The sequence below is a fragment of the Physeter macrocephalus genome, chromosome 4 (assembly GCF_002837175.3).
Source record: "Physeter macrocephalus isolate SW-GA chromosome 4, ASM283717v5, whole genome shotgun sequence".
NCBI lineage: Eukaryota > Metazoa > Chordata > Mammalia > Artiodactyla > Physeteridae > Physeter > Physeter macrocephalus.
In genome coordinates, this window is record NC_041217.1 from 146,932,142 (window position 1) to 146,959,254 (window position 27,113).

Genomic DNA, 27,113 nt, shown 5'->3' on the forward strand with positions numbered 1-27,113 from the left:
ATAGCAAAATTAGTATTGTAGTTTTCTGATACAGTAACAAACTGATGAATGAAATAGTGTGATACAGACCATAAATACTTGGTACTCTTTTATTTCTAAGGAAAACATTCAATTAAACCTCAAACCAAGCTAAGTATCTGTACATATGCATACAGTAAATACTTCTTCCATCTGGTTTCTTGAGGATCTTGGACAAAAGGCTTCATCTGCACTGCTATTATTGTCACCAAAGATTAGAGTTGGATATTTAATGATGGGCCAGGATACAGATTCTTTAATGATGAAGCAACTACTATAGATGGCCTTAAAAAAGGTGTACTTCTAGGATAATGTGTCTCATTAACATAGATTTCTATATAAGCAGTCTCTTCCAATTAAGTAAGCAGCAATAATCCCTTTTTCACTGATAAATTCATGTTATTCAAGGCCAATTAACTGCTCATACATTTCCCCCATACTGTCTATGGAGATTATTTTTCATCTGTGTTACATCTCATCATTGTCATCATTACTAGCCTCATGCTTATTTGGGTTAACACTATTTTAGCAATTCTTCTATCTTGCAAGGAATGTACAACAGGTATATAACTTATAATATTCAGTATTTTTTTGATGTCAGCTTGTTGTAACTCAGTGCTTCTACAACCTTAGTTGGCATAAAAGTCATCTGAAGAATTTTTTAAAGCATAAGATTCTTGGGCTATACCCACAGAGATTTTGACTCAGTAGGTCTAGAGTTAGTTGGGTCTGGGAATTTGCATTTCTAACAAGCTTCCAAGTCATGTTTGTTTTTTTTTTTTCTTTTTGTCTGCATTGGGTCTTTGTTGCTGCACACGGGCCTTCTCTAGTTGCAGCGACCGGGGGCTACTCTTTGTTGCTGTGCGCAGGCTTCTCATTGCAGTGGCTTCTCTTGTTGCGGAGCACGGGTTCTAGGCACATGGGTTTCAGTAGTTGCAGCATGCGGGCTCAGTAGTTGTGGCATGTGGGCCCTAGAACGCATGGGCTTCAGTAGTTGCAGCGTGTGGGCTTAGTTGCTCTGCGGCATGTGGTTATCTTCCCGGACCAGGGATCGAACCCATATCCCCTGCACTGGCAGGTGGATTCCTAACCATTGTGCCACAAGGGAAGCCCCTCCAAGTCATGTTTTATTTATTTATTTATTTAGGCTGTGTTGGGTCTTCGTTGCTGTGCAAAGGCTTTCTCTAGTTGTGGTGAGTGGGGGCTACTCTTCATTGCGGTGCGCGGGCTTCTCATTGTACGGGCTTCTCTTGTTGCAGAGCACAGACTCTAGGTGCACGGGCTTCAGTAGCTGTGGCACATGGGCTCAGTAGTTGTGGCTCACGGGCTCTAGAGCGCAGGCTCAGTACTTGTGGCACACGGGCTTCATTGCTCCGTGGCATGTGGGATCTTCCCGGACCAGGGCTCGAACCCGTGTCCCCTGCATTGGTAGGCGGATTCTTAACCACTGCGCCACCAGGGAAGTCCCCCAAGTCATGTTTATGCTGCTTGTCTGCTGACCACACTTTGAGTAGCAAGGTTGGTGACTTTAGACTTTTAGCCTATTAACTTTTAGTGTTAAGTAATGACACTATATATCTTCTCATTAGTGACACAAAACCCTTCAATATCTTCATATACAACTTCACTTTAAAAGCCAAAGTCTCTGCAAAATATTTATCAAGTATCAGCAACTGTGTAAATGGCATAATTAAGGTATACCTTAACAAGCTTCTACAATAACTCTCTTAGAAAGACTTGGGAGTTACCTGCTGCAAGTATCTAGTATGAAAACAAATGAATATTTATATTTGCTCTTCCCTGGGAGTAAAATTTCTTGGTCACAAGAAGTTCATGAGGCATGTGTGTGAAACAGTGGTCCAGGAATGAGTATCGTTTTCTTCCATTCCAGCTTGTTTGCAATAAGCTCATGCCATTGGTACAGATTATTAAGCCAGGTAGAAATTATCTCTTCGATTACCCATGCTTTTTTGTTTACATACTAACAAATAAATCGTGAACAATTTTTTTTTTTTTGGCTGCGTCGCACGGCTTGTGTGATCTTAGTTCCCTGACTGGGGATCGAACCTGGGCCCATGGCAATGAAAGCATGGAGTCCTAACCACTGGACTGCCAGAGAATTCCCTGAATGACTTTGAACCATTGTGGATGTTGGCTTTTTCTAGCTTTACCTGTCTGCTGCATTGGCACATCCCAGAACTTTCAACCTGTGCTTAGAGTCCTTAAAACCTCTTGTTTGCTCATCAATCATTGTTAATTTTTTTTTTAAAGAAAACAGAACAAAGCTGTTTCATCCACCATATATACATGTTTGAGACTAAGGTTTTCATTAAAAATTACCTTAACAAACTGTCAATATAATTTTCATCTTCTTCATGAAAAGAAGCTATTTCATCATAGTTGTCCAGATATTTTATACCGTGATGCTTCTGAAATTTCTGCAGCCAATCTCCTTTTTTTTTTTAAATTTATTTATGTATTTGGCTGCACTGGGTCCTAGTTGCAGCACGAGGGATCTTTGTTGCGGCATGTGGGATCTTTAGTTGCGCATGTGGGATCTAGTTCCCTGACCAGGGATCGAACCTGGCCCCCCTGCATTGGGAATGTGGAGTCTTAGCCACTGGACAGCCAGGGAAGTCCCATGCAGCCAATCTTCTGATAGTCTATACTCACCATAAAGGTTCAGTCTTCCATGGCATAATCTAGCTTGTTTCATGAACAACAAACCAGTCAGTGGCATATTCACATTGCTTCATTGTTGAATCCATTCAATCATGGTCATGTCAATATCTTCATTTTTTGCCCTCTGAACAATTTCTATTCTTCATTAGTTCTGGTCATTGTTGTCCCTGTAAAACTTCAACTCTTTGTCCTTCTATTATTTCAAGTCATATGTGGTGTTAATTCCCATACCTTATTCTTTAGTAAGATGTCTCATAGACATACCTGATCAAACTTTGCACTAACTCTGTTTTCTGTGCTATTGTTAATGACAGATGCTTCCTTTGCTTCTTATTCTTACCCACAGGAGTATCTGCAATTTTCTGGGCATTTTTTTTTTTTTTTTTTTGTGATACGTGGTTCTCTCACTGTTGTGGCCTCTCCCGTTGTGGAGCACAGGCTCCGGACTCACAGGCTCAGCGGCCATGGCTCACGGGCCCAGCCGCTCTGCGGCATGTGGGATCCTCCCGGACCGGGGCACGAACCCGTGTCCCCTGCATCGGCAGGCGGACTCGCAACCACTGCGCCACCAGGGAAGCCCTTCTGGGCATTTTTTACAGGGAAATTAAACTCAAACTGACAAAATAACAACCATCTAAACAAAAAAGGCAAACAATATTAGTGAACAGCAGAGATGTCTGTGATTGGTAAGAGTGTTGAGAAGCAACTAATGCTTCATATCAACTGAGGCCAGGTTTTGCTGTCAACTTAGAAAAAAGTTTGGATTTTCAAAGTTTTTCAGGTTTGGGAATTCCATGTTAAGAGATTTTGGAGCTAAAGTAATATATTTAATCAGTCTCCTATTGATGGCTATTTAGAATGTTTCAAGTATTTTACAGTTGCAAACAAGGTTGGAGTGAATAACTTTGTACAAATACCATTTCACATTTGTATAAATATGTTTGTAAGATAAAATCCTGGAAGTGAAATTGCTGGGTCAAAGGACATGTACATTGTAATTTTGATAGATATGCCAAATTGCCCTCCACAAAGGATTACCAATCTATACTCCCACTCTACACCTTTGCAAACACAATGTTTTATCAAAATGTTTTCTTTTATTTTGAAATAATTTCAAACTCAAAGAGAAGTTTCAAGAATACTACAAGCATCATAATTTTCTTCCCCCCGAAACCATTTGAAAGTAAGTAACTGATTTGATACACAATCACTCCTTGTACTCTGCAGTCTATTTCTGGCAAACAAGGACACTCTTCTACATACCTGCCACATAACTATCAAAATCAGAAAATTTATATTGATGTATTACTACCACCAAAGGAGACATGACAAACTAAATGCAACATGTGATCTTGTATAAACACATATAAAGATTTTATACAAGATTGTGTGTTATGTTTAGTTTGTCATGTCTCTTCAGTCTTTGACAATTTGGAAAAATTCCTGAGTCTTCCCTTGACATTCATAACCTTGACACCTTTGCAGATTAGACTGGTTATTTTGTAGAATGTCCTTCAATATGGGTATGCCTAATGTTTCCTCATGATTAGATGGAGGTTTGCATTTTTGGTGTAATATAAAAGAAGTGATACTGAATTCTTATTCCTTCCTGTTAGGTAATATATGATTGTGACCTGACCCATTACTGATGACATATCCATTGCTCCAAAGTTTCCTTGGGACCCTTGGTAATGCCTTCTTCCCTTCCATCCTAATCTGTCCCAGCTCCCGTTCTCAGGAAACTGATGACCATCTTTCTGTCACCATAGTGTGCATTTCTAGAATTTTGCACAAATGGAATAATACAATAGGCACTGTTTTTTCTTTGGTCTGGCTTCTTTCACTCAGCATAATTATTTTGAGATTCATCCATGTTGTAGTATGTATCACTAGTTCGTTCCTTTTCATTACTGAGTAGTATTCTACTGTATGGTTATATCACAGTTTTTATCCATTTACCTGCTGATGGATATTTAGATTGTTTCCAGTTTTTGGTTAAAAATAAAGCTACTATGAATGTTCATGTTGAAGTCTTTGTATGGATATATGTTTTCATTTCTTTTGGGTAATACCTATGAGTGAAATGGAAGGATCATATGCGTAGGTGTCTATTTAACTTTTTAAGAAACTGCCAAATGGTTTACCAAAGTGGTTGTACAACTTATGTTTCTACCTGCAATGTACAAGAGCTCCAGTTGCTCTTCATCCTTGCCAGTCTTTCCTACAGTCAGTCTTCACTACAGTTGCTTTTTGTTTTTTAAATTTTAGCCTTTCTCTTATTGTGGTTTTAATTTGCATTTCCCTAAGGACTAATGATACTGAGCATGTTCATGTGCTTACTTCCCAGCAGAATATCTTCTTTGGTGGAGTGACTTTTCAGATATTTTTCCATTAAAAAAAATGGATTGTTCATTTTCTTATTATTGAGTTTTGAGAGTTCTTTACATATTCTGGATGCAAGTCCTTTATGAAATATGTGATTTGCAAATATTTCTCCCCCTCTGTGGCTTATCTTTTCATTCTCAATAGTAACTTTCACAGAGCAGAAGTTCTTAATTTAGTAAGTCCAATTTATCAATTTTTTTCTCTTATGGATTGTGCTTTTAGTGTTGTATCTAAGAAATCTTTGCCTAACTAAAAATGAGAATGATTTTGTCCTGTGTTTTCTTCTAAAAGTTTTATAGTTTTAGCTTTTACATTTAGGTCCTTGATCCATCATGAGCTAATTTTTGTATATGTTTTACCACTTGTTGAAAGACCTTCATTTTCTTCAACTGAATTGGCTTTGCCCCTTTATTGAAATAGATTGGCCAAATATATGTGGATCTGTTTTGGGACTCTATTTTCTTTCACTGATCTATTTGTGTATCTTTACACCAATAACCCTTTGCTGATTACTACAGCTTTATAATAAGTCTTGAAATCAGGTGGTGTTAGTTGTCCCACTTTATTTTTCTTTCACAAAGTTGTTTCTGGCTACTCTAGGTCCTTTGAATTTCCATACAAATTTCAGAATCAGATTATCAATTTCTACTCCAAAAATCCTGTTAGGATTTTGATTTGGATAGCACTGAATCTATATATCAAATTGTACAGAATCAACATCTTAATAATACTGTCTTCCAATCCATGAGTGCAGTATGTCCCATTTATTTAGGTTTTCTTTAATTTCTCTCAGCAATGTTTTACGATTTTCATTGTATATGATTTTCTTGTACATATTTTGCTAGGTTTATTCTCAAGTATTTCATGTTTTCTTGATGTTATAATGATAATTTTAAAAATTTTAGTTTCTGATTGTTTGTTGCTGGTATATTGAAATACCATTGATTTTTGTATATTGATCTTGTACCCTGAAACATTGCTAAATCTATTATTAGTTCTAATAGCTTTTTGTAGACTCCATAGGATTTTCTACATAGACAATCAATGTCATCAGAGAATAAAAACAGTTTTACTTCTTCCTTTCTAATCTGGATAGCTTTTACTTCTTTTTAGTGTTTTATTGTACTGGCTAAAATCATCGGTATGATATTGAAATAGAAGAGGTGAAAGTAAACATCTTTGCCTTGTTCTTGATGTTAGGAAGAAAACATTCAATCTTTTACCATTAAGTATAAGGGTAGCTGTATCATAGATGCCCTTTAACATGTTGAAGAAGTTCCCTTCTATTCCTAGTTTGTTGAGGGTTTTAATTGTTTTTATTAGGAATAAATGTTGGATTTTATTAGGTTCTTTTTCCATATTACTGAGATGATCATATGGGTATTCTTTTTTACTCTATTAGTATGGTGAAATAGTGATTGATTTTTGAATGTTAAACCAGCCTTGTATTCTTGGGGGTAAACTCTACTTATTACAATATATTATCCTTTTTTATACATTATTGGATTCAATCTGTTAAAATTTTTATTAAGAATTTTTGCACCTATGCTCATGAGAGATATTATTCTGAGTTTTCTTTTTTATAATAGTTTTTGTCTGATTTTGGTGTCAGGATAATGCTGATTTTATAGACTAAGCTGGGAGATATTTCCTCCTCTTCAATTTTCTGCAAGAGTTTATACAGAATTGTTATGTTTTCCTTAAATGTTTGGCAGAATTTACCATTTAGTCCTGGATTTTCTTTCAAAGGTTTTTAACTACCAATTCAATTTCTTTGAAATTCATTTCTATTTATTCTTTTCTTTTTACTGTGGTAAAATATGCATAATAAAATTTACCATTTTAACCATTTAAGCGTACAATTCAGTGACATTAAAGACATTCACATTGTTGTGCAACCATCACCACTATTTCCAGAACTTTCTCATCATCCCAAATTTGTAGAGAGATACTTTGAAACTATGTGAATATCCTGTTCCTCATCAAATGTTCAACCACTAGCTTAGCATCTATTGCTATTTCTTCACTGTGGCTATTCTAGGTAACTCATATAAGTGAAATCATACAATGTTTGTCTTTTTGTGTCTGGTTTATTTCACTTAGCATAATGTTTTCAAGGCTCATCCATGTTGTAGCATATATCAGAATTTCATTCCTTTTTATGGCTAAATAATATTCCGTTGTGTGCATATACTCCATTTGTTTATCCATTCACCTGTTGATGGATACTTGAGTTATTTCCAACTTTTGGCTACTGTGAATAGTGCTGCTATTAATATTGGTGTACAAATAATCTGTTTAAGTCCATGTTTTCAATTCTTTTGGGTATATACCTAGCTAATTCTTCTTTATTTTTGAGTGAACTTTGGTAGCTTGCGTCTATGACGAAATTAGTCTATTTCATTATGTTGTTTAATTTATTAGCATAAAGTTATTCATAATATTCCCTTATTATCATTTTAATGCCTTTAGAATTTGTTGTGATGTCACTTTTCCCATTCTTGAGATTGGTAATTTTTGTCTTCTCATTTTTTCTTGATCAGTCTGGACAAAGATTTCAATTTTATTTATCTTTTCAAAGAAACAGCTTTTTGTCTGGTTGATTTTGTCTGTTTTTCTATAGTTTATTTCATCAATTTCTGTTCTGATCTCTATTATTTCCTTTCTTTTGCTTACTTTAGGTTTCATTTGCTCCTCCTTTTCTGGCTTCTTAAGGTAGAATCTGAGATCACTGATTTGAAACCTTTCTTCTTTTCCAATATAGGTATTAAGTGCTAAAAATTTCCTGCTAAGTAAAGCTTTAGATCCAATCCACAAATTTTAATATGTTGTGCTTTTTCATTCAGTTTAAAATATTTTCTAATTTTCTTGTGTTATTTTCCCTTTGTCCAGTGAGTTATATGGAAGTGTGTGGTTTAATTTCCAAAACTTCAGTGGATTTTCCATATATCTTTTTATTATTGATTTCTAATGCAACTGTGGTTGTCTGGAAAATATTTTTATTTCACCTTTGTTTTTGAAAGATATTTTCACTGGTATAGAATTCTAGATCAAAAGTTTTTTTAAAAAGTACTTTAAAGATTTTTCTCCACTGTTTTCTGGCTTGCACTGCCTCTAATGAGAAACCTGCTCTCATACTTATCTTTTGCCCTTTTTATGTAATGTGTATTTTTTCCCTCTAGTTGCTTTTAAGTAAGATTTTCCCTTTTATCACTGGTTTTAAGCAATTTTATTATGATGTGCCTTGGTATAATTTTCTCCATATTTCTTGTGCTTGAGGTCATTGAGCATCCTGGATTTGCAGTCATCCTTATCCTGCTTGGAATCTGACACTCCATGCCAGGCCGCTGCCACCCCCACTTCCGACATGGATGACTATTGTCAAATTTATTACTTTTGCCAATAAGATTTGTGAAGAATGTTATCTCAGGGTAATGCGTTCCCCGCATCGGCAGGCGGACTCCCAACCACTGCGCCACCAGGGAAGCCCTCAGGGTAATTTTAATTTGTATTTCTCAAGTCAGGCCAGGCATTTTAATTGTTTAAAAGTCATCTGTATCTTCTTTTCTGTAAACTGCCTGATCATATTTTGTTCAATTTTTGTATTGGTTTTTTGATCATTTTTATATTGATTTATCTGTATCTTTTCTACAATGAGCAAGCATTTTTTTGCAATAAAAAGACACAACATAAAGTAATTTTAAATTTAAAAAGTGCTTTTAAAAGTTCATGTAGTTTCCTGGTATCAGAAAAATATTCACAGTCCATGGAAGCTAGTATTTTATTATAACTTCTCAGGGGCTTATTTTCACTTCTCTTTGTGATAAAACCTACATAACTAACATGGAGTATGTGAGCTTAAAAGCCTGAGTCACTCTGGACTGCCTATCTTTTTACCAGGGGCCCTAGAAAAATCATTAACTCTCGTATCTGTAAAGAGATCTGGAGCTCCATCACTTCAGTAGATCTTCCAATGGCCCTGGGAAGCTGACAGGTCATTGACAATGATCCCCATTTTATAGATTTTTAAACCAGAGGCTTAGAAACGTAAAGTGACTTTATCATATGGAAGGTTAGATTTAGAAGTTACCTTAAAGATGATCTCATTCTCTGTACTCAGAGTCCTACAATTAGTAACTACAGCAAAACTTTGGCTTGGACTCAGGTGTTCATTCTAATAGCAGTAATCAAAGTGAGGATCCCTATCACTATAAGCGCTTAGGGGAGGACAGATAGCTTCTCTTCTTCAGGAGACAGCAGGCTAAGCCTTTGATAGGCCATGACTGGGCAGGCATACTGGGGGTGCTGGAGCCTTAGGTCTTTCTATGCTCACCTTTGGCAGCAGTCAGCATGGTGGAGGCCAGTTCACACTGCTGTGATTCCAAGTGTCCAAGCGTGAACCAGCGAGGGTAACGGCTGGGCACCACAGATACCATATGGTGAGGGTGGGAAGTGTCGCCTGCAGAAGTTGAGTTTTCTAGAACAGGTAACCTAGAAGACCCAGGGAGAGTCGTAAGCTATCACCCAGACCCTTGCCATTTGGAGCCACCTTAGAGCAGCTTGTTCTTTGCTGGGGAGGAATTGGGCAGGAAAGGGTTAATGAAGAACTTTGCCGGTTTTAAAACCTATGGTACCGTACTTTATATGAGGTGAGTGCCTGGGCACTTGTAGAACTCAAGCTGAATAGTTCTTACTGCAAATGGATTTGAAAGACAGTTCAAAAACCATAAGATTATTTTTAAAAGCATAAGAAATATATGCCAAGTAATCCTCAGCAGTCCTTTTTGGTTGAGCTGAGGAGCTTTCTCAGCCTTACAGACTAACTAAAATTCTTCTTCTGTATGTTCTGCTGCATCCTAGAGGTACACCTGCCTGAACCAAGGATCCTATTCTAGTTTGGAAACAGGATGCCCATAGCTCATTGTTCTCAAGTCTTGATAGAGAAAGACTTACTTCTACTTCCCCAGATGTATCTGGTGACCTATGCCTGGGAACCATTTCTCAGTTAGGTATGGAAAGGCTCAAACCCCTTGTGAAGCTGCCAAACTGGCCCCAGAACAAAGAGACTCAGGCCTTGGGTGCTCCGTATCTGTTAAAAATTCAGAGACCTTCTCAGACAGTTCACTGAGAATGTAGCCAGGAAGCAAGTGCGTCACCAGCAAGGCATCCCAGATAGGAATCCTAGATCATATGAAAATATCTGAACCATTTTAGGGCAGGCTGATGGCAGGTCCAATAGAATAGAGAAAGAGTGAAAGAGAAGAAAGTGAGACAAACAAAGAAAAAGAACATCTCAGACTTCTGGTTTAGTGGAGGCATTTGGGCTAGGAAAGGGCTACCCACCTCATGGCACGTAAGGCTAATTTATAGGACAGGTCTGGATCATGAGGCAGTAGAGCTGAGAACAAATACTTGGCAAAGGTATGCATGGGAACACTCTCTCGGTGGATGACTTCTCCCAGACCGCTGAAGGGGCCTCCTGCAGGAAGAACATAAGCCAGCCAGTTATTTATCTGTATGCTTTTATCTGTCTGCCTGGACTTGAGCCTTTGGATCCCACATGTGTTTGCTAGCCATAAGAACCTTCACTTCACTTTAACGTCAAAAATGTTGCTGTACCTGTGCTCTGTTAGAGAGGGGAACCCAGAGTCACAGGCCTAAGACTTGGTGACAATAGCCCCTTCTCTACTTACCTTCCAGGAGTAAGATGCACTGCTTCTGCAGTGTTTGCACTAGCTCATCATCCAGCTGCAGCTCCTGGAGTCGACTCAGGAGCTGCTCCTCATTACGGCACACCTTGTCCTGTGCGTAGAGGCCTTCAGGCATCACCCTCTGTTGACCCATCCCCATCAGAGCAACTTCCATGGCCAATGACAGGTAGGACTCACTGCTGTCTGGGCAGCCTGCAGCCACAGGCACATGCTGGTACACAGGGGCTCTGCTTTCATTCATATCTGAGGACAACAGGGCACCAGATTCAGTAGGTCAGGCCCCATGGATTTTTCTGCCTCTCTTCCCCCCACACTTTGGAATATAGCTTGGTCAAGAGCTAACACAGGGAAGCTGAGTCAAACACCAGAACACTAAGACAAATATACTGAAAAAAGGTTATACAGCGTTACAGAGATTCCTAACTCCTTCCTAATGCATTATCTGGCTAGGCCAGCTGGGGAAGAATACAGTCATACTAATCTTTTGCTAGAATGTTACATAATACTATAATTATCTATCTTTGTGTCTGTCTCTTCACTAGAATGTAAGAACCTTAAAGGAAAGAGACTTTATCTTACTGCCTGGGGCATCTCCAAGGCCTGGTATGTGGAAGGAGCTAAGTGTATGTCTATGGTAAATAAACCCCAAATACAACTTCAGGTTTTCAAAATGTAAGTGTCATTGTGCAGATGAAACAGACCAAAGATGATGAGTCCTTTTTCAGGGGATCAGAGGGAAGACAGGGTAGCCCCTACCTTGCATTGGGGCCACCCCTTGTATCTCTACCCACAGAAATCTAAATCCATCCAGTTAAACTATTACTTTTGTGACATTTGCAACTTTTATGTTATTATTACTTTATATGTTCCACCTTTGGGTTCAAAGTTTCAGGAGGAGAGCACAGGTTTAAAAGCCAAAATCTTAATTTCTTTCCTTTCCCTTTCCTCCATCTGGTTAAATATTTATGGAAGACTATTAAATGGGAGTTATTGCCCTAAGTGCTAGGATCACAATGATAAGTCATAATTTCTGCTTTCAGGGACCTGACAGTCTAGTAAGAGATACTTACTTGTAAACAAATTGTAATGCAGTGTGCTAAATACCGTAATAGATGTATGTACACAATACAGTGATAGCATAAAGGAAAGAAGAATCAGTTCTGTCTCAAGTCCTTGCTACTTTGAGACTTTATTAAATTACTTCCCTTTTATTTCTGTTTTGTAAATTTGGTATAAAACCACCATAAAGGAGAATGTTCAAGGGGAACATGAGAGTATTACGCAAGGTATACACACTGCTGATGGAAGTTTTTTCCCCCTTCCAGACTCTGAGGACTACTTGGCTTCTGACTCCTCAAATCCCCCTAGCCCTTCTTATTCCCCTTGGATTACTCTTTAGGCATTCACATGGTAGGGAAGTGAGAGGAGCAAAGGAAGACTGAGGCTGGCACAGTAAAATGGGTGAGTAAGACAGGGCCAGTCCACAGAGTGGGAAAGGAAGGTGGGAAAGAGAGCAATCCCAAGAAAACCTCTCAGAGGAGGTCCAGTTTGGATAAGAGACCAAAAGGCTGCAAGAGGGGTAAAACAGCCTCTGTCATGGAAGAGAAGAGAGCTCCCAAGGGCAGCTTCGGCTTGCCTTGGGCTGACCCCTGTACCTGACACTTCCAGATAGCCATCATCATTCAGGCGGCAGGCCTCAGTCAAAGTGAGAAACAGGCAGCCAATGGGATCCAGGGGGTGGCCCACCCAGCCTTCTAGGTTTGTGATCGTTGTGGTTCCTCTCTGCAACAGTTCTGGAAACAAGCAGGTCAAGGTTTCAGAGAGTGATAGAGACACACTGCTCTCTGTCCCTGCCTGGTCTCTCCATTAGCCTCTTCACCAGTCTCTTTCAGACATTGGCCCTGAAACTCAAAGTAAAGCTTCCCTCACTGTCTTGCTTTGGGTTGATGAGACTGGTCACAAGCTCATCAGCCAGCTCTGAGGCCATATGGTATGCATTTAGGCTGCCTGCTGACAGCACACATATGTAGATACAGCTTTACAGATCTTCTCATACCAGATCTTAATGGATTCAACTGTCCTGTGAGAGAGGCAGGCCAGCATTATTATTCCCAGATAAGAAAACTGATATTCATAGAGGTAAAGTGAGGCACTCCACACAGCAAGTAGAATGACCTAGAATCCCCTAGCCCCTGTAACACCAGGAAACTTAATGAAAATTAAGTACTAGGCCTTGCAGCCCCTGAGGATCCTCATCAGCCTCAGCCTAAGGAGTTAAGATGGCTCTTGATCACTATACCTTTCTTCTGATGCTTGTAGATTTCCAGCTGCCGTTGCTGCTGCAACCTCAGAGTATTGATAATGGCCACTGTGAGTCTGAGGGCCTCTTTTGGGTAACCATGGGAACGCAGGGCATCAACCCGAGCACAGGCTGTAGGCACATGCTCTACCAGATGAGAAGAAAATATTTTGATTGAGTTAAATTTTCAAATCAGGAAAATTCATGCTTGACAAAGGGAGATTGTATTCAGTTCAGTTCCTCAAATTCAACCTGACATCTACTGTGTACCAGAAATTGTATTTTATCTTTTAGGGATAGGAAGTTGAATAAGTCACACGTACTACCTCCAAGGAGATACCCTGCAGCCTCAGTGTAGTGGTTTGGTGTAGAAAGGGACAAAGAACTAGGATAATAAAATGTTGTACCTCTTTGTGAACATGTACTACAGGAATGCAATGTAGCAACAAACTGCCTTTATAGAGGGAAAGGCCTCATTTGTTTATTAATCCTATGATTCCTGAGAACCTATTAAATGCCAGGTAGCATGCTGGGCAAAGCAACTACAAAGATGAATAAGAAATGGTCACTTTCCTCAAAGTGCTCACAAATGATACATAAACAGATCATTATAAAACAGTTGAAACGAAATGACATGATAGAAATATACACAGAAAGAAAATAATATTTGAGCTATATCCTTTGTAGGGCAAGTAATATTTTAAATATGTAGACAAGCAGGGAAAGGCATTCCTGGTTGTCTTTATATATAACATATAAACAGAGGCATATAAGTAAAAGCATAAAAAGTATTCTAGATAACATCTTCAGAGTACAGCAAGTAGTTCTGTGTAGAGTTAGGTTTTGTGGCTAGAGATAGCCTGGAAAGGTAGAGTCTGGGATGTTAAGAGCTTTGGATGCCATACTAAAGAGTTTGGATTTACCTTAGGTATAACAAATGACTACCAAAGGCTTATAAATGGGGAAGTGATTATAATGAGATTTATGGTTTATTTTGTGATTTCTTTTAAGATAACATTAAAAATTATACAAATAATTATAGAAAATTTGAAAATACAGATAAAATAGAAAATAAAGATTGGAGATAACCATTATTTCTAGTTTCATATTTCATTTTATGAAAAAAATATATATCCAGACTTTTCTATTTAATTTTAATAAAAATGGGATATTTTAATTATTGTTTTGTAACTAGGTTTTTCCACTTAATAATGTATTGTAAATATTTTCCCATATCATTAAATACACTTCTATAACATTAAAAATGATTACATATCATTCCACTGAATATGCATACTATCCATTAAGTCAATAAATCCCCTATTGTTGGACATTTAGATTGCTTCCAATTTTTCTCATCTGTACATTATACATCCATGCTCTAATAAACCCCATAACTTTATGCATATTCTTAGTTAATTATAGCTCAGGATAAATTCCTAGAGGTAGAATTCCTGGATCAAGGGCTATGAATGTATTTTAAAGGCTTTTGATAAATGTTGTTGAAATGTTGTAAGCATTTACATTCCTACCAGTAGTATATGAGATTACCTCTCCTACATGTAACCTCTCCTCTACCAAAAACCTAATTATCTTTATTTATAAAATTTCTGACTATTTGACAATCGAAACATGATAATTCAGTGTTGTTTTGATTTGCATCTTTGTTTATTAATTAGGTTATATTTTTTCTCATGCTTGTTATATATATGTTTTAGAAGTGTTAGATCAGAGAAGAAGAAATATAATCAAAGGGAATTTCAGGTGGATTCAGCAAGATCTTGTGAAAGACAAAGATATGGGGTGAGGGATGGAGGTAGGGAATTGGGAGATGATAATAAAAATGTACGCTATTGTCGTAAGACTCAGAAAATGCGTATTTTTAAAAAGTGTCTAGTTTGGAATGGGCATTCTGTAATAAAGTCAAGAATAGATTGACAGAGGCTAGAGGAGGGTTTAAACTCACAATGGAACCGCTCCATTCTGTTATGACGACGGAAGGAATGAGGAAAGGAAGACAGCTTGGTGACAAATGCAGATAGTGCCTTAGCTACTAGTACAGAGTAATTTAAGTTTCAAAGTTCATGCCTTTTCAGCTAAATATGTAATTTCAGAGTAGATTACAATGTTACTCAGTAACTGCTGACTAAGAGAGCCTGTGAACTAATGTCTAATGATTTTGTTAGTACTCTTTCAGATTTACTAACTCCTTTCCCCCTCCCCAAACTTAGGAAACAATATAAATCCCTCTATTTGAGGTTACTGTACCTCATTTGTACATATGTAAATCGCCCAGGCTACACATAAATACGCTGAGGCCTTAGTCAAGGCCCCAGAAGAGCTGTATGAAGACTGTCCAAAGTGTAGTTGTGTTGCTGGTAGCTATGCAGATGGCTCACTCAGGCTTGGCATGAGGTGAGAGTGGGCTTTGAAATTCTGAGAGTAGGACAGGTACACTTACCAAGCCACAGTGGCTGGCCTTGAGAATTAAAGAGTAGTCTCTCACTTTCCTGCTGGCAGGCAGGAGCTATATATACATCACTGCTGATTATTCGCTGTAAGTGGCTGTCCTGCCAATGCAATTCACGGCCCTCGATGGCTCTAGTGAACACTGTCCGTCTTGGTCTGGATAAAGAATCTGGGGAAAGAAAGAAATGCAGCAGTTCAATGATGGGTAATCTGAAGCTCTAGCTCCTGTGTCTTCTTCAGGGTGGGAGGAATGGCAGAAGAATAGTGTATAGTTAGTGATAGCAGTCACTCTGCCATCTGTCTGGGTGTTCGTTGTGTTGCTTCTTTATTGGATACCTTTTAGTGTGTCTGTGCCCTCTATGGGAAGAACCTTTCTACATAGATCTATGGCTGAAGACCAATTTCTCCTAGGACCCAGAGCCACATGAAAGAGAGGAGGGACAGTGGTGCTCAGCTGCTCAATTATGAGCATACAAACTGCTTCTGTAGAAGCCAGAGGAGCAGAGAAGCAGCTAGGTAATATCCCTGGCCAACCCATAACCTGTTTCTTTTACAGCATGACCCACATCAGACTAAGTACTTCTGTGACATTGATATAAAAGCTGAAAAAGAGCTGAAGCCCTGTGTATTCTGGTATCTTTATCACACTAGTGTCTGCAAGCTTACAACCTTGTTCTCCCATAAGAAAAATTGATGCTGACAAAAGACTAAATTGTTTTCTCATTGGCGTCCTACCATGCCATCTCTCTTCAGGAAAAGGGCTGCAGGGAAACAGCAGACAAAGTAAGCTCAATTCTTCAGGGTGGTGTGTAGGAAGACCAAATGGAAGATACAATAATAAAATGTGCATATAGAAGGACTCATGGAAGTGACATTTAAGGAAATAAAAACATAAACGATCATTTAACTGACTCTCTGCCAGACTAAGAACAGTTGAAACTATTTTGGAATCAAGAACTGAAATACAGATATTTCCAGAGATGCCCAAATGAGTTGTGCATCTACTGAGCCTGTGCAGAAATATTGGGAGGAAAAGTCAGAGGATTCAGACTGAACATGAAAGAAATGAACATATTCATCTACTAAGCAGAAGTCCTTGGAATCTGGTCATCTCTTCAGAAACTTGTATATTCCTTAGAGTGCAGGCTCAGAGGATTAAATCAGAATAGCACTGACAATATTTACTGAAATTGCTTCTTCATGTCACCCCTCAGTTGAAGCACAATGACCCTTCTACTGGCTGCAGTTGGAGCCCCTCTCCTGCTAAACTGAGAATCCACCGTGGGTCTGCTCAGCCCACAGTGGGGATTAGGCTCCCAATATGTTTTGTATTTCATGAAGTCAGAAAATAATGACTGCCTACTACATGGCAGGTACTGTTCTAGGTATTGAGGATATAAGAAGTCCTTGGCTTCATGGACCTTTATATTCAAATAGGGAAAGACAGTTAAATGAATGTATAGTATAGTAAATATATAAGACGGTTATGAGTACTAAGGAAGAGACTAAAGCAAAGTTAGGGAGAAAGGCAAGCTGGTATTGGGTGGGGGTTATTGTTTTATATAGCATGGTTTTTAATAAGGTAACATTTGAACAGAGACCTGAAGGAACTGAAGAGCAAGCCTCAGATATAACTAAGGGAAGAGCATCCTAGGCAAAAGGAACAGCAAGTGCTACTGGTGGGAACATATTTGGAGTGTTTGAGGGTAGTGAGGAGGCCAGTGTACCTAGAATGGAGTAAATAAGCAGGAAAGTCATAGGAGATGAGGTCAGAGAGATACTAGGAAACCAGACCATGGAGGGCCTTCTGGGCCATGAGGCAAAGATGAGAAGCCACTGGAGGTCTTTGAGCCATTGAAGGCATATGATCTGATTTGCATTTTAAAAGGACAACTGGTAGCAGTATTGAGAACAGACTTTATGATGGAAGCAGTTAGGAGGCCACTGCAATAATTTGTGAAAGATGATGGTAATCTGTTCAGAGTAATAAGCAGTGGAGGTGATGAGAGTAAATGAACCCTGGATATATTCTGAAGGTAAAGGTAATAGGATTTGCTCATGGATTAGATCTGGGATGAGAAAGAGAAGAATCAAGGATGACTCCAAGGTTTTTAAGATAGACTTGTCATATATGGAGACAGGGAAGACTGCAGGAGGAGCAGGTTTGGGTGGGGCTAGAGGGATAAGAAATCCTACTGAGATCCTATTAATATCTAAGCTGAAACATCAAAAAGGTAGATGAACATGTAAGTCTGGAGTTGAGAGGAATAGTCTGGGCAAGAGATATAAATCTGGATGTTGTTAGTATATAGATGATTATTAAAACAATGCAATTACCAGGGGAGTAAATATAGAAAGAGAAGTGGTTTGATAACTGAGCCCTGGGTACTCTAGCATTTTAGGTTGGGAAGTGGCAGGGAGACAGTAAAGCAGACTGAGAAGGAGGGGCCAATGAAGAGGAGAACCAAGAGAGTAGTGTCTTGGAAATAAGGTGTTGGAAGGAGAGAGTGATCGATTGTGACAAATACTGCTGATAGGTCAAGTAAGAGTCTGACTGAGAACTAGATTTAGCAATGGTTAGCGTTAGTGACCAGTGCAAGAGACGTTTCAGTACTGAAGGGATGAAAGCCTGACTGGAGTGAGTTGAAGAGAGAATAAGAGCAGAAGAAGTAGAGAAGATAAATATATAATATTCTTTTGAGCATTTTTCTTAATTCTACCACTTATTTCTACTACTTCAGAGAAACAAGGTGGTAGACAGAGAGTCATGTGGGGTCAACAAGAATGTTTTTTGCTTTGTTTTGTTTTGGGATGAAAGATAAAACAATGTGCTTGTATACTCAGAGGAATAATCCACAAAAATCTGTGATGCAGGAGAGAGTAGAGATAGTTCCTGGGGTGATGTCCTAGATAAAAGGAATAAGATCTCAAGAACAAGTGGAGGGTTTGGACTTAGACAGAAGCACAAACAAAAACAGCAGAAGAGGCAGAGTAGATGGGTATAGACAGAAGCAGATGTGGTGATAGAGTTTTGGAAATTCTCTTCTGATTGCTTCTATATTCTCAGTGAACAGGAAGCAAGTCTTCAGGATGAAAGTGAGGATGGGGAGAAAGTATAGAAAGTTTTAAGGAAAAGATGGTGTGAAATAGTAATTTAGAAGACTGAAAGAAGGCATAGACTAGGGAAATGTAGTTGATGTCTGGACAATACTATGGACCCACTTGAGATTAGTGGTCATAAACTTAAGATAAGACCAGTTATCATAGTCATGTTTCTCTCCACCATGTTCAGCTGTGCAGGTGTGAGCACCGAGTAACTAGAAAGTTAGACTGAACTACTAAGGTTAGGGTTTTGCTATGTGAGTGTAACTAAGGGAACGAGGGGGTTGAGTATGTATACAAGGTAGTGATTATAATGATGCACCAAGGAATCTAATCTGGATAAGAAGGAAAATGAGGCTACTACAAGAATGAAAAAGTGATAGGATCAAAATTCCTAGTGGGTCAAAGAATTACTGGAACTGGAATACCAGAGAAAATAACCTAGTAAGACTGGTGGTGCTAATTAGAGCTGCTTGAAATAGCGATTGTGAAGAAGGTGTAGTTATTGGTAATGACAAGCTTTAGGGTATGATCTTGGGGTTGCATAGCTAAGTTATGATAGAAGATAGACTATTAAAAGAGAGGAGGTCAAAGAACTGAAAGACTAGAATACTGAAAGTACCATCTATGTGGCTATTTAAATGATCAAGAATCATGTCAGAAGTAGAGGCAGAGAGTAGTGTTAGTGAGCCAGTAACCAAAAATCTTCAAGGAATGAGGGGGATTGCCCCAGAGGTCAAACGACCAAAACCTGGAGGGCAGCAGACAGCATATTTTAACAGCACTGACTTTAAAGCTGGGGGGTATTTTAGGAAGGAGGGTTGGACAATGATGTAGAAATGACAATGAAGAATAAGCAGGATGCCTATTGCTCCATCAGGCCCAAAGGTAAAGAGATGTGAGAGATAAATCAGCCACAGCTTGAGAAGACTTAAGAGGAATCAACATCCTCAAATAAGAACCAGTAACAAAGAATAACCAGTATACTGTGACAAGGAAGAAACTGCCAGACTGGAGGCATGTGTTTATACACATGTGACTCTCTCTATGCCAAACCAAAGTCAATACTAAAAGGATAGATTCCTGTGTTGTGGAGGTTAGATGAATGCCAGCAAAGGGTAGCTTCAAGTGGCAAAGTTGTAGGCTTTTCATCTCTCATTACCTTGGTTGCCTTAAATACACTGATAATCAATTATGGTACAGTAGATGAAGACCAAGCAAGAACAATAATTTAAGTGGTTTCCTCCTAGAGGTTAAAAATATCAGTAGATTTATCACTTAAAATAAAAGGGAGGACATGTAAAATCAATGTCTGATAAAATTTACCAGTAAAGGATCCCCATGGGCTAAAGAGCAATCAATTGCCAACAGCAAATGGCCTGAGTTAGTTGAACTAAAGCTGATGTGAATGTTGATGTCCAGTGATACCTGGTCAGTGGGCTCAAAAGGCAGAGGGTACAATATCACTGTACTGGATTTGTCTTAAAATGGAGCAAGAGTCCTAGCCATATCTCGGAATGATGACCCCCTCTTAGAAATGTGCTGTATAAAAATTTGAGGAAAACAGAGAAAAGTAAGTAAGAAAGGCAATTGTCAGGACATTTTTTTAAGTTTTTTTTTTTTTTTTTCTCCCAGGTCTTCTATCATTCCCTTGAGGTAGGTCTTCTGAGCTAAAACCAACCCCAACTGAGGCCAAGATCCAGTAGTCATGAAAAACTTGAAGGGTAAAGAGGATTCATGAAGAGGGCTCTAGGAATTTATGCTGGGCACTGTAAGGACACTCTAGATGTGGAAAAGGACAGCATCCTCAATGTCAAAGATACAAGCTTACCCTTATTTAAGGTTTGGCATTTCCAGACAGACAAAAGAACGGGCTTTTCTTATTTAGGATGACAATTCTGACAGTCCAAAAGTTGTCCAGCCACCTTTGTTCTCAGGCTTTACCCTCCAACCTTTTGGAGTTCCAGGCATGAAGACGCTAAAATGATATCTGGCTCACCTGAACGGTGACTGGCATTCTGGGGAAGTGCGTTGGTGATGTTGGGCAGCTCATGCCCATAGTTCCCATCCTCCAGGGGACAGACATCCAGGTCATTCCACTTCTGCAGTTGCTGCAGCCAACAGGATTTTTCCTCCAATTTGCAATGTGGATTTAAAATGATGCACACCCATAACGCCCCTGGAAAAGAAAGCAACACACATTCTTGACATCTCTCATTTGATGTATGTCTAAGCCTTAATTTTTCAGTTTACTCTTCTCTTCCATTTTTTGTTGGTAGGAAAAGTTTCCAAAATATCAGCTTTTCTCAATATAAAAAACCAAATCTAAAAAAAAACCAACCCCAAAACCAAATCTGCTAAAGTTTTCAGAAATGCTTATTTTTCCTTCCCAAAGGTTTCTTAAAGCAGAGTGACTATCTTGATATCTGGATATATGCCTGTGATGATGAACAAGACAGATTTGGGCTTGAATTCTGAGCTCAGATCTGCAGTCCAACAAACATTTATTGAGAGAGTTCTTGTTCAAGACCTTGTATTGGAGAATAAGACCCTGTTCCTACCCTTGAGGAGCTGTCCAATGTGGGAGATAGATAAATAAACACAGTGTGATTTGGATATGATAAGTGTTAAGATAAAGATATATTCAGGGTACAATAATAGCACAGAGGAAGGGCATTTAGCATAAGAAGGAAGGTGTTCAGAAAAGGATTCAATTTTAGTTGACCTTGGACATTCTGAGCTTCAAATCCCTCAACTGTAAAACTGAGATCATAATGTAAAGGGCCTAGCATATTATTTGGCACAGAGTGGAATTTAGTATTTCCCTTTTCCAGGGAAAATTGTTTATTTGTACTTGGAGTTTGATACTGTTGATCAGCTGTGATGCCTTAAAACTATCACATTCTTGGATCTTCTCTGTCACTATAGCAGAGTATCACATATTCCACATAACCAATGAGTACTGTTTCTTTGACCACATCACCCTTCTCTGCAAGCAAACCTGCTTCTTATTTTCAAAGTTGGCTATGTGGCTGAGACAGAAATATTCTCAATCTCAAGTTAACAATAAGCCTGGCTGCAGAGTGTCTTAAGTTAAACATCCTTTGGGATGGTGTTACATATATAGACGGCGGTATAGTCAGACACTATTTCAAGGCCCCTCAAAGTCAAATAGGCATGTTTTAAAAGACTATTTAAGCCTCAATTTCAGGTACTAACTAGAGATGATGAAAATTCATTTCTATTGGCTCAATTCACTTTTTCAAATCCACAATGAAAAAGAAACTACACTATGTAATATAATAGTATTATATAATGATGGTTCTTAAGCGGATTATAGTTAGGAGTCCCTCAAAAAATAATTATACTAAAGCATAGTAAATGCTATTATAGCCACATATAAAGTGCTATGAGAATATGTATATGAAACAATTAACTCTGTAGGTGGGGTCAGGAAAAGTTATAACATTTGAGTTTGTCCTTGAAGAATAAACATGAGTTAATTCTAGTTAAAAAATGGCTAACTAAATACATATGCTCATCATCAGTCCCTCTTGATACTTCACTAAAATGAAAGTAGAGGGATAAAAACAGGCATAAACTCACATAGACACAGAGAATGGGAGAGATGAAAGAGAAGTCATAAAATTTTAGAATCTGGAAAGCATGTGGATGAGAGATAACTGACATAGCAGAAGAAAGTTGAAAACTCCATCAGCAGTTAGGAAAGCCCAGCAGCAGGCTGATTCATGCTGCAGAGCCCTGCTGAAAGTGGGGCCGAAAAATAGTGGAACAGGTTAGAAGTGTGTCAAAGGTCTCAGGATCGCAGACTTCCTCCTCTATTCAAGGTAGCTCAGTGCCTGTTCATTGCCTCTCCTGGAAGAAAACCAGAGCTTTACTCACTGGAAAGATAGATTCAGAGAGGCTCTGGATTGGGAACACTGTGTACAACTGAGGGTGGGGTTTCCATGCGAAAAACTGAGGGATTAAGAAAAATATACATATTGTACAAATGGACACCCTTACCCCCACCATCCAACCCTCTTTCCCTACTTGGTTCTGAGAAAACTGTGGCAGGCTTATAATCCAGACATGGTGTTCATGTCCTAGTGTTTTGTGGAAGGTAGAACTTGTGAGTAATAAAATTAGCTGAGGAAATATCTAAGCAAAGTGTTGAAGGAGCAGCCTGGTTTCTCTTGACTGCTTATAGTAAAATGCAAGAAGAAAAATTATTTAAAGACAGAACTGTGAATCAAAAAGGAAGCAGGGCTTCCCTGGTGGCGCAGTGGCTGAGAGTCCGCCTGCCGATGCAGGGAATACGGGTTTGTGCCGCAGCCCGGGAGGATCCCACATGCCGCGGAGCGGCTGGGCCCGTGAGCCATGGCCGCTGGGCCTGCGCGTCTGGAGCCTGTGCTCCGCAACGGGAGAGGCCACAGCAGTGAGAGGCCTGCGTACCGCAAAAAAAAAAAAGGAAGCAGAACTTAAAGATGTGGAATATGCTCAGCCTATCCACATTGAAAAGAATGAGAAAGACTGTTTGGGAAAGAATATAACGGTGTGACCCTTAGAGAGGTAAATCTTCATCTTTTATTGTAGGAATAAAAAGAGAATACCTAGAATTAAAAAATCAAGAAAGAACAGTTATTTAGAAATGTGGAGGCATGTTAGAAAAAGCAGCTAAAAGAATTAAAAATTGCTCTTTCTGAGAAGTAGGAACTGACAATGTGAAGGAATATGGCATAGGAATATTGTTTTTTATTATAAAGTTTGTAGAACTCTTTGACATTTTAACCTGTATGTGTGTATTACTTCATTTTGAAAGAAGAACGAGAGATAAATAGGAGTGGTTTGGGCAGAGAGATCGAGGGAGGGTATATACCCAAACAGGAGAAAGGACGTAAGCAAAGGCAAAGACGTTCTCATGAGTCATTTTAGTCTCTTTGGATATTTAGTCTATTGGATGTTTTTTCCTTTTGGTAGAAAATTTTTGTAATCTAGCATGTTAGCTTTTAGTACTATTGGGACTGTGAGTTCCTACCAATTACAGTGTCCTTTCTGAACACCAGGTGGCAGGAAATCCCTAATATATAGGAGGTAAAGGAGGTAAAAAATTTCTAACCGTGTGACAGTAAGAAAGATGCACAAATATTCAGATCATGAAAGTTACTTTCTCTACTTTTAGAATTTAAGAATCCTAAAGGCCTGTATAAACCTCATGAAAAAAATTTTTTTCTTCACATTGTAGTCTTTTCCTATGGTGTCTGTGTTACACTGTTTGCTGGTTCTTGTAAAATTAATGTAGGGATAGGGTCCCACCCACCAGCAAACAAAAAAGATAAGAAAACCTCATCATTTAAGATGCGGGAAGAGGAGCGCTAAGAACAGAATTTTGAGGAAGCACCAATATTTAAGTTGTGAGCAGAGGAGAAGGAGGAATAAGCAAAAGAGATTAAGAAAGAAAGATAAGAGAGATGGAAGAACCAGGAGAAATTAGTGACACACAAGCCAATTAGCAATGTCTAATGAGGCAGAGTGTCAGTATTAGTAATAAACATTTACTTTACAGTTTAAGATGTGCTTTTTGTTTATAGTGAAGTAAAAGACTTTCACATTTAATCTTCATAAGTATAACGAGAACCAAAGAAAGGCCATTAAACTTGGCCTTATGAATGGCAAAATCAATAGGATAACAGGAACAGAAAACAGATTGGGTGAGTTGAGAGAGGCTTAAGAGGTAAAAAAGGGAACTAACTACAGTCATCAAGGAGTTACTATTTCTTAGGCACTGAAATATTAAAAAGGGGATCCCTAGAAAGTGAGTACTTTCACCTGTAAGTTTAAAATGAGTTTTCTGTTTTATTAAGTCATTATGGATTTGTTTTTTAAAAAACTCAAGAGATTGCTGCATCTCTAAGAAAGAGACAAGGCAAAAAATCCTGCAGGTGCCTACATGTAATAGGCATGTAGGGACTGTGTTACCACGATCCAAAAGCAGATTTTCCAGCAACTTAAATAAAGCATCACCTGAGGATATGGGGACGGGGAAGGGTAAGGCTGGGACAAAGTGAGAGAGTGGCATGGACATATATACACTACCAAAGGTAAAATAGATAGCTAGTGGGAAGCAGCCGCATAGCACAGGGAGATCAGCTAGGTGCTTGTGACCACCTAGAGGGGTGGGATAGGGAGGGTGGGAGGGAGGGAGACGCAAGAGGGAAGAGATATGGGGACATATGTTTATGTATAGCTGATTCACTTTGTTATAAAACAGAAACTAACACACCATTGTAAAGCAATTATACTCCAATAAAGATGTTTTTTTAAAAAAAAGCATCAAAAACTCTAACCAAGTGTAGGTACTATGGAAGTTAAAATTTTACATAATTATTATATATTAAATATAATAATAAATAATAGCAACAATTTATTTCTTTTTATGGGCTACGCATTATAATAGGCACTTTATATATATTATCTTATTCAGTCTTCCAACTGTGCGGGTCAACAGGTCTTGGATTGGGTGTAGAAGGTAGAAAACAGAGGGAACCTAGGATGACTCAGATTTTCTTCTTGAGCAACTAGATACATCTCACGACCTTGTACTGAGATGGGGAAAATCAGGCTTTGGCGGGAAAAATAAGAGTTCTGTGATGGACATGTTAAGTTTGAGATGTTTCTTTTTTTTTTTTTTTTGTGGTACGCGGGCCTCCCTCTGCTGCGGCCTCTCCCGTTGCGGAGCACAGGCTCCGGACGTGCAGGCTCAGCGGCCATGGCTCACGGGCCCAGCCGCTCCGCGGCATGTGGGATCCTCCCGGACCGGGGCGCGAACCCGGTTCCCCTGCATCGGCAGGCGGACGCGCAACCACTGCGCCACCAGGGAAGCCCTGAGATGTTTCTTAGACATGGTGGGAAGCTGGACACTGAGCCTACAGCTCAAGAGAAAGGTCAGGGCTAGAGACATAAATTTGTGACTTGCCTACATCTAGATTATATTTAAAGCCATGGGACTGAATATGATCACTTAGGTACAGAATGTAGACAGGGCAGTGGGTACTGCAGAATACTCAATAATTAGAAGGGTTGAGGAAAGGAAGAGGAGCCTACAAAGCAGTCTGACAGAAAGTAGCCAGAATGTGGGAGGAAACCCAGGAGGGTGTGGAGTTATGGAAGCTAAGAGAATACGTTTCAAGACGGGTATGGTCAATTTTATTGAAAACTGCTAAGAGGTCAAGTAAAATAACAACAGAGAAGTGGCCACTGCAATATGGAAGTCACTGGCGACTGTAGCAAGAGCTACTTTTCAGTAGAGTGTCAGCAAGCAATGAGCAATGGAAGCTCAATGGCAGTGGGCTCGAGAGAGAATGGAGGTAAGCAAATGGAAAGAGTGACTGCAGACAAGGTTTTCAAGAAATGTTGCTTTGTGGGATACGGAGGGTGGGAGGGAGGCTCAAGAGGGAGGGGATATGGGGATATATGTATACATATAGCTGATTCACTCTGTATTTTTTGTGTTTTTTTTTAACATCTTTATTGGAGTACAATTGCTTTACAATGGTGTGTTAGTTTCTGCTTTGTAACAATGTGAATCAGCCATACATATACATATATCTCCATATCCCCTCCCTCTTGCATCTCCCTCCCACCCTCCCTATCCCACCCCTCTAGGTGGTCACAAAGCAACGAGCTGATCTCCCTGTGCTATGCGGCTGCTTTCCACTAGCAATCTATTTTACGTTTGGTAGTGTATATATGTCCATGCCACTCTCACTTTGTCCCAGCTTACCCTTCCCGCTCCCTGTATCCTCAAGTCCATTCTCTAGTAGGTCTGTGTCTTTATTCCCGTCTTCCCATCACCATTTATTGAAGAGCATATCTTTTCCCCATTGAGTATTCATGGCTCCCTTGTCAAATAATAGTTGATCTTTTATATGGGGGTTTATTTCTGGGCTCTCGATTCTGTTCAATTGATCTGTGTGTCAATGTATAGGCCAGTACCATACTGTTTTGATTACTGTAACTTTTTCATATAGTTTGAAATCAAGAAGTGTGATGCCTCTACCTTTGTACTTCTTTCTCAATATTGCTTTGGTTATTTGGTATATTTGTGGCTCTAAATTAATTTTAGAATAATTTTTTCTATATCTGTAACATGTAGCTGTCCAGTTTTCCCAGCACCACTTATTGAAAAGGCTGTCTTTTCTCCAGTGTATATTCTTGCCTCCTTTATCAGAAATAAGGTGACCATATTTGCATGAGATTATCTCTGGGCTTTCCATTCTGTTCCATTGATCTATATTTCTGTTTTTGTGCCAGTACCATACTGTCTTGATTACTGTAGCTTTGTAGTATAGTCTGAAGTCAGGGAGCCTGATTCCTCCAGCTCCATTTTTCGTTCTCAAGATTGCTTTGGCTATTCGGGTCTTTTGTGTTTCCATACAAATTGTAAA

The 27,113-nt window shown here is 39.0% G+C and overlaps 1 protein-coding gene across 2 annotated transcripts in view; it reads right to left on the minus strand.

Moving 5' to 3' along the window:
- The window catches only part of ZSWIM5 (zinc finger SWIM-type containing 5), a 287,054-nt gene that overhangs the window by 19,772 nt on the left and 240,169 nt on the right, over positions 1 to 27,113 (minus strand). For both annotated transcript variants that reach the window (XR_003679639.2, XM_024119681.3), the window contains exons 5-11: positions 20,666 to 20,845; positions 15,557 to 15,733; positions 13,096 to 13,242; positions 12,452 to 12,589; positions 10,779 to 11,039; positions 10,429 to 10,564; positions 9,419 to 9,576 (exon numbers count right to left, since the gene is read on the minus strand). Coding sequence is in view for 1 of the 2 variants with exons in the window: in XM_024119681.3 (XP_023975449.1) it covers positions 9,419 to 9,576; positions 10,429 to 10,564; positions 10,779 to 11,039; positions 12,452 to 12,589; positions 13,096 to 13,242; positions 15,557 to 15,733; positions 20,666 to 20,845 (1,197 nt within the window). In the remaining variant the exon portion in view is untranslated. The remainder of the gene's footprint in view (positions 1 to 9,418; positions 9,577 to 10,428; positions 10,565 to 10,778; positions 11,040 to 12,451; positions 12,590 to 13,095; positions 13,243 to 15,556; positions 15,734 to 20,665; positions 20,846 to 27,113) is intronic.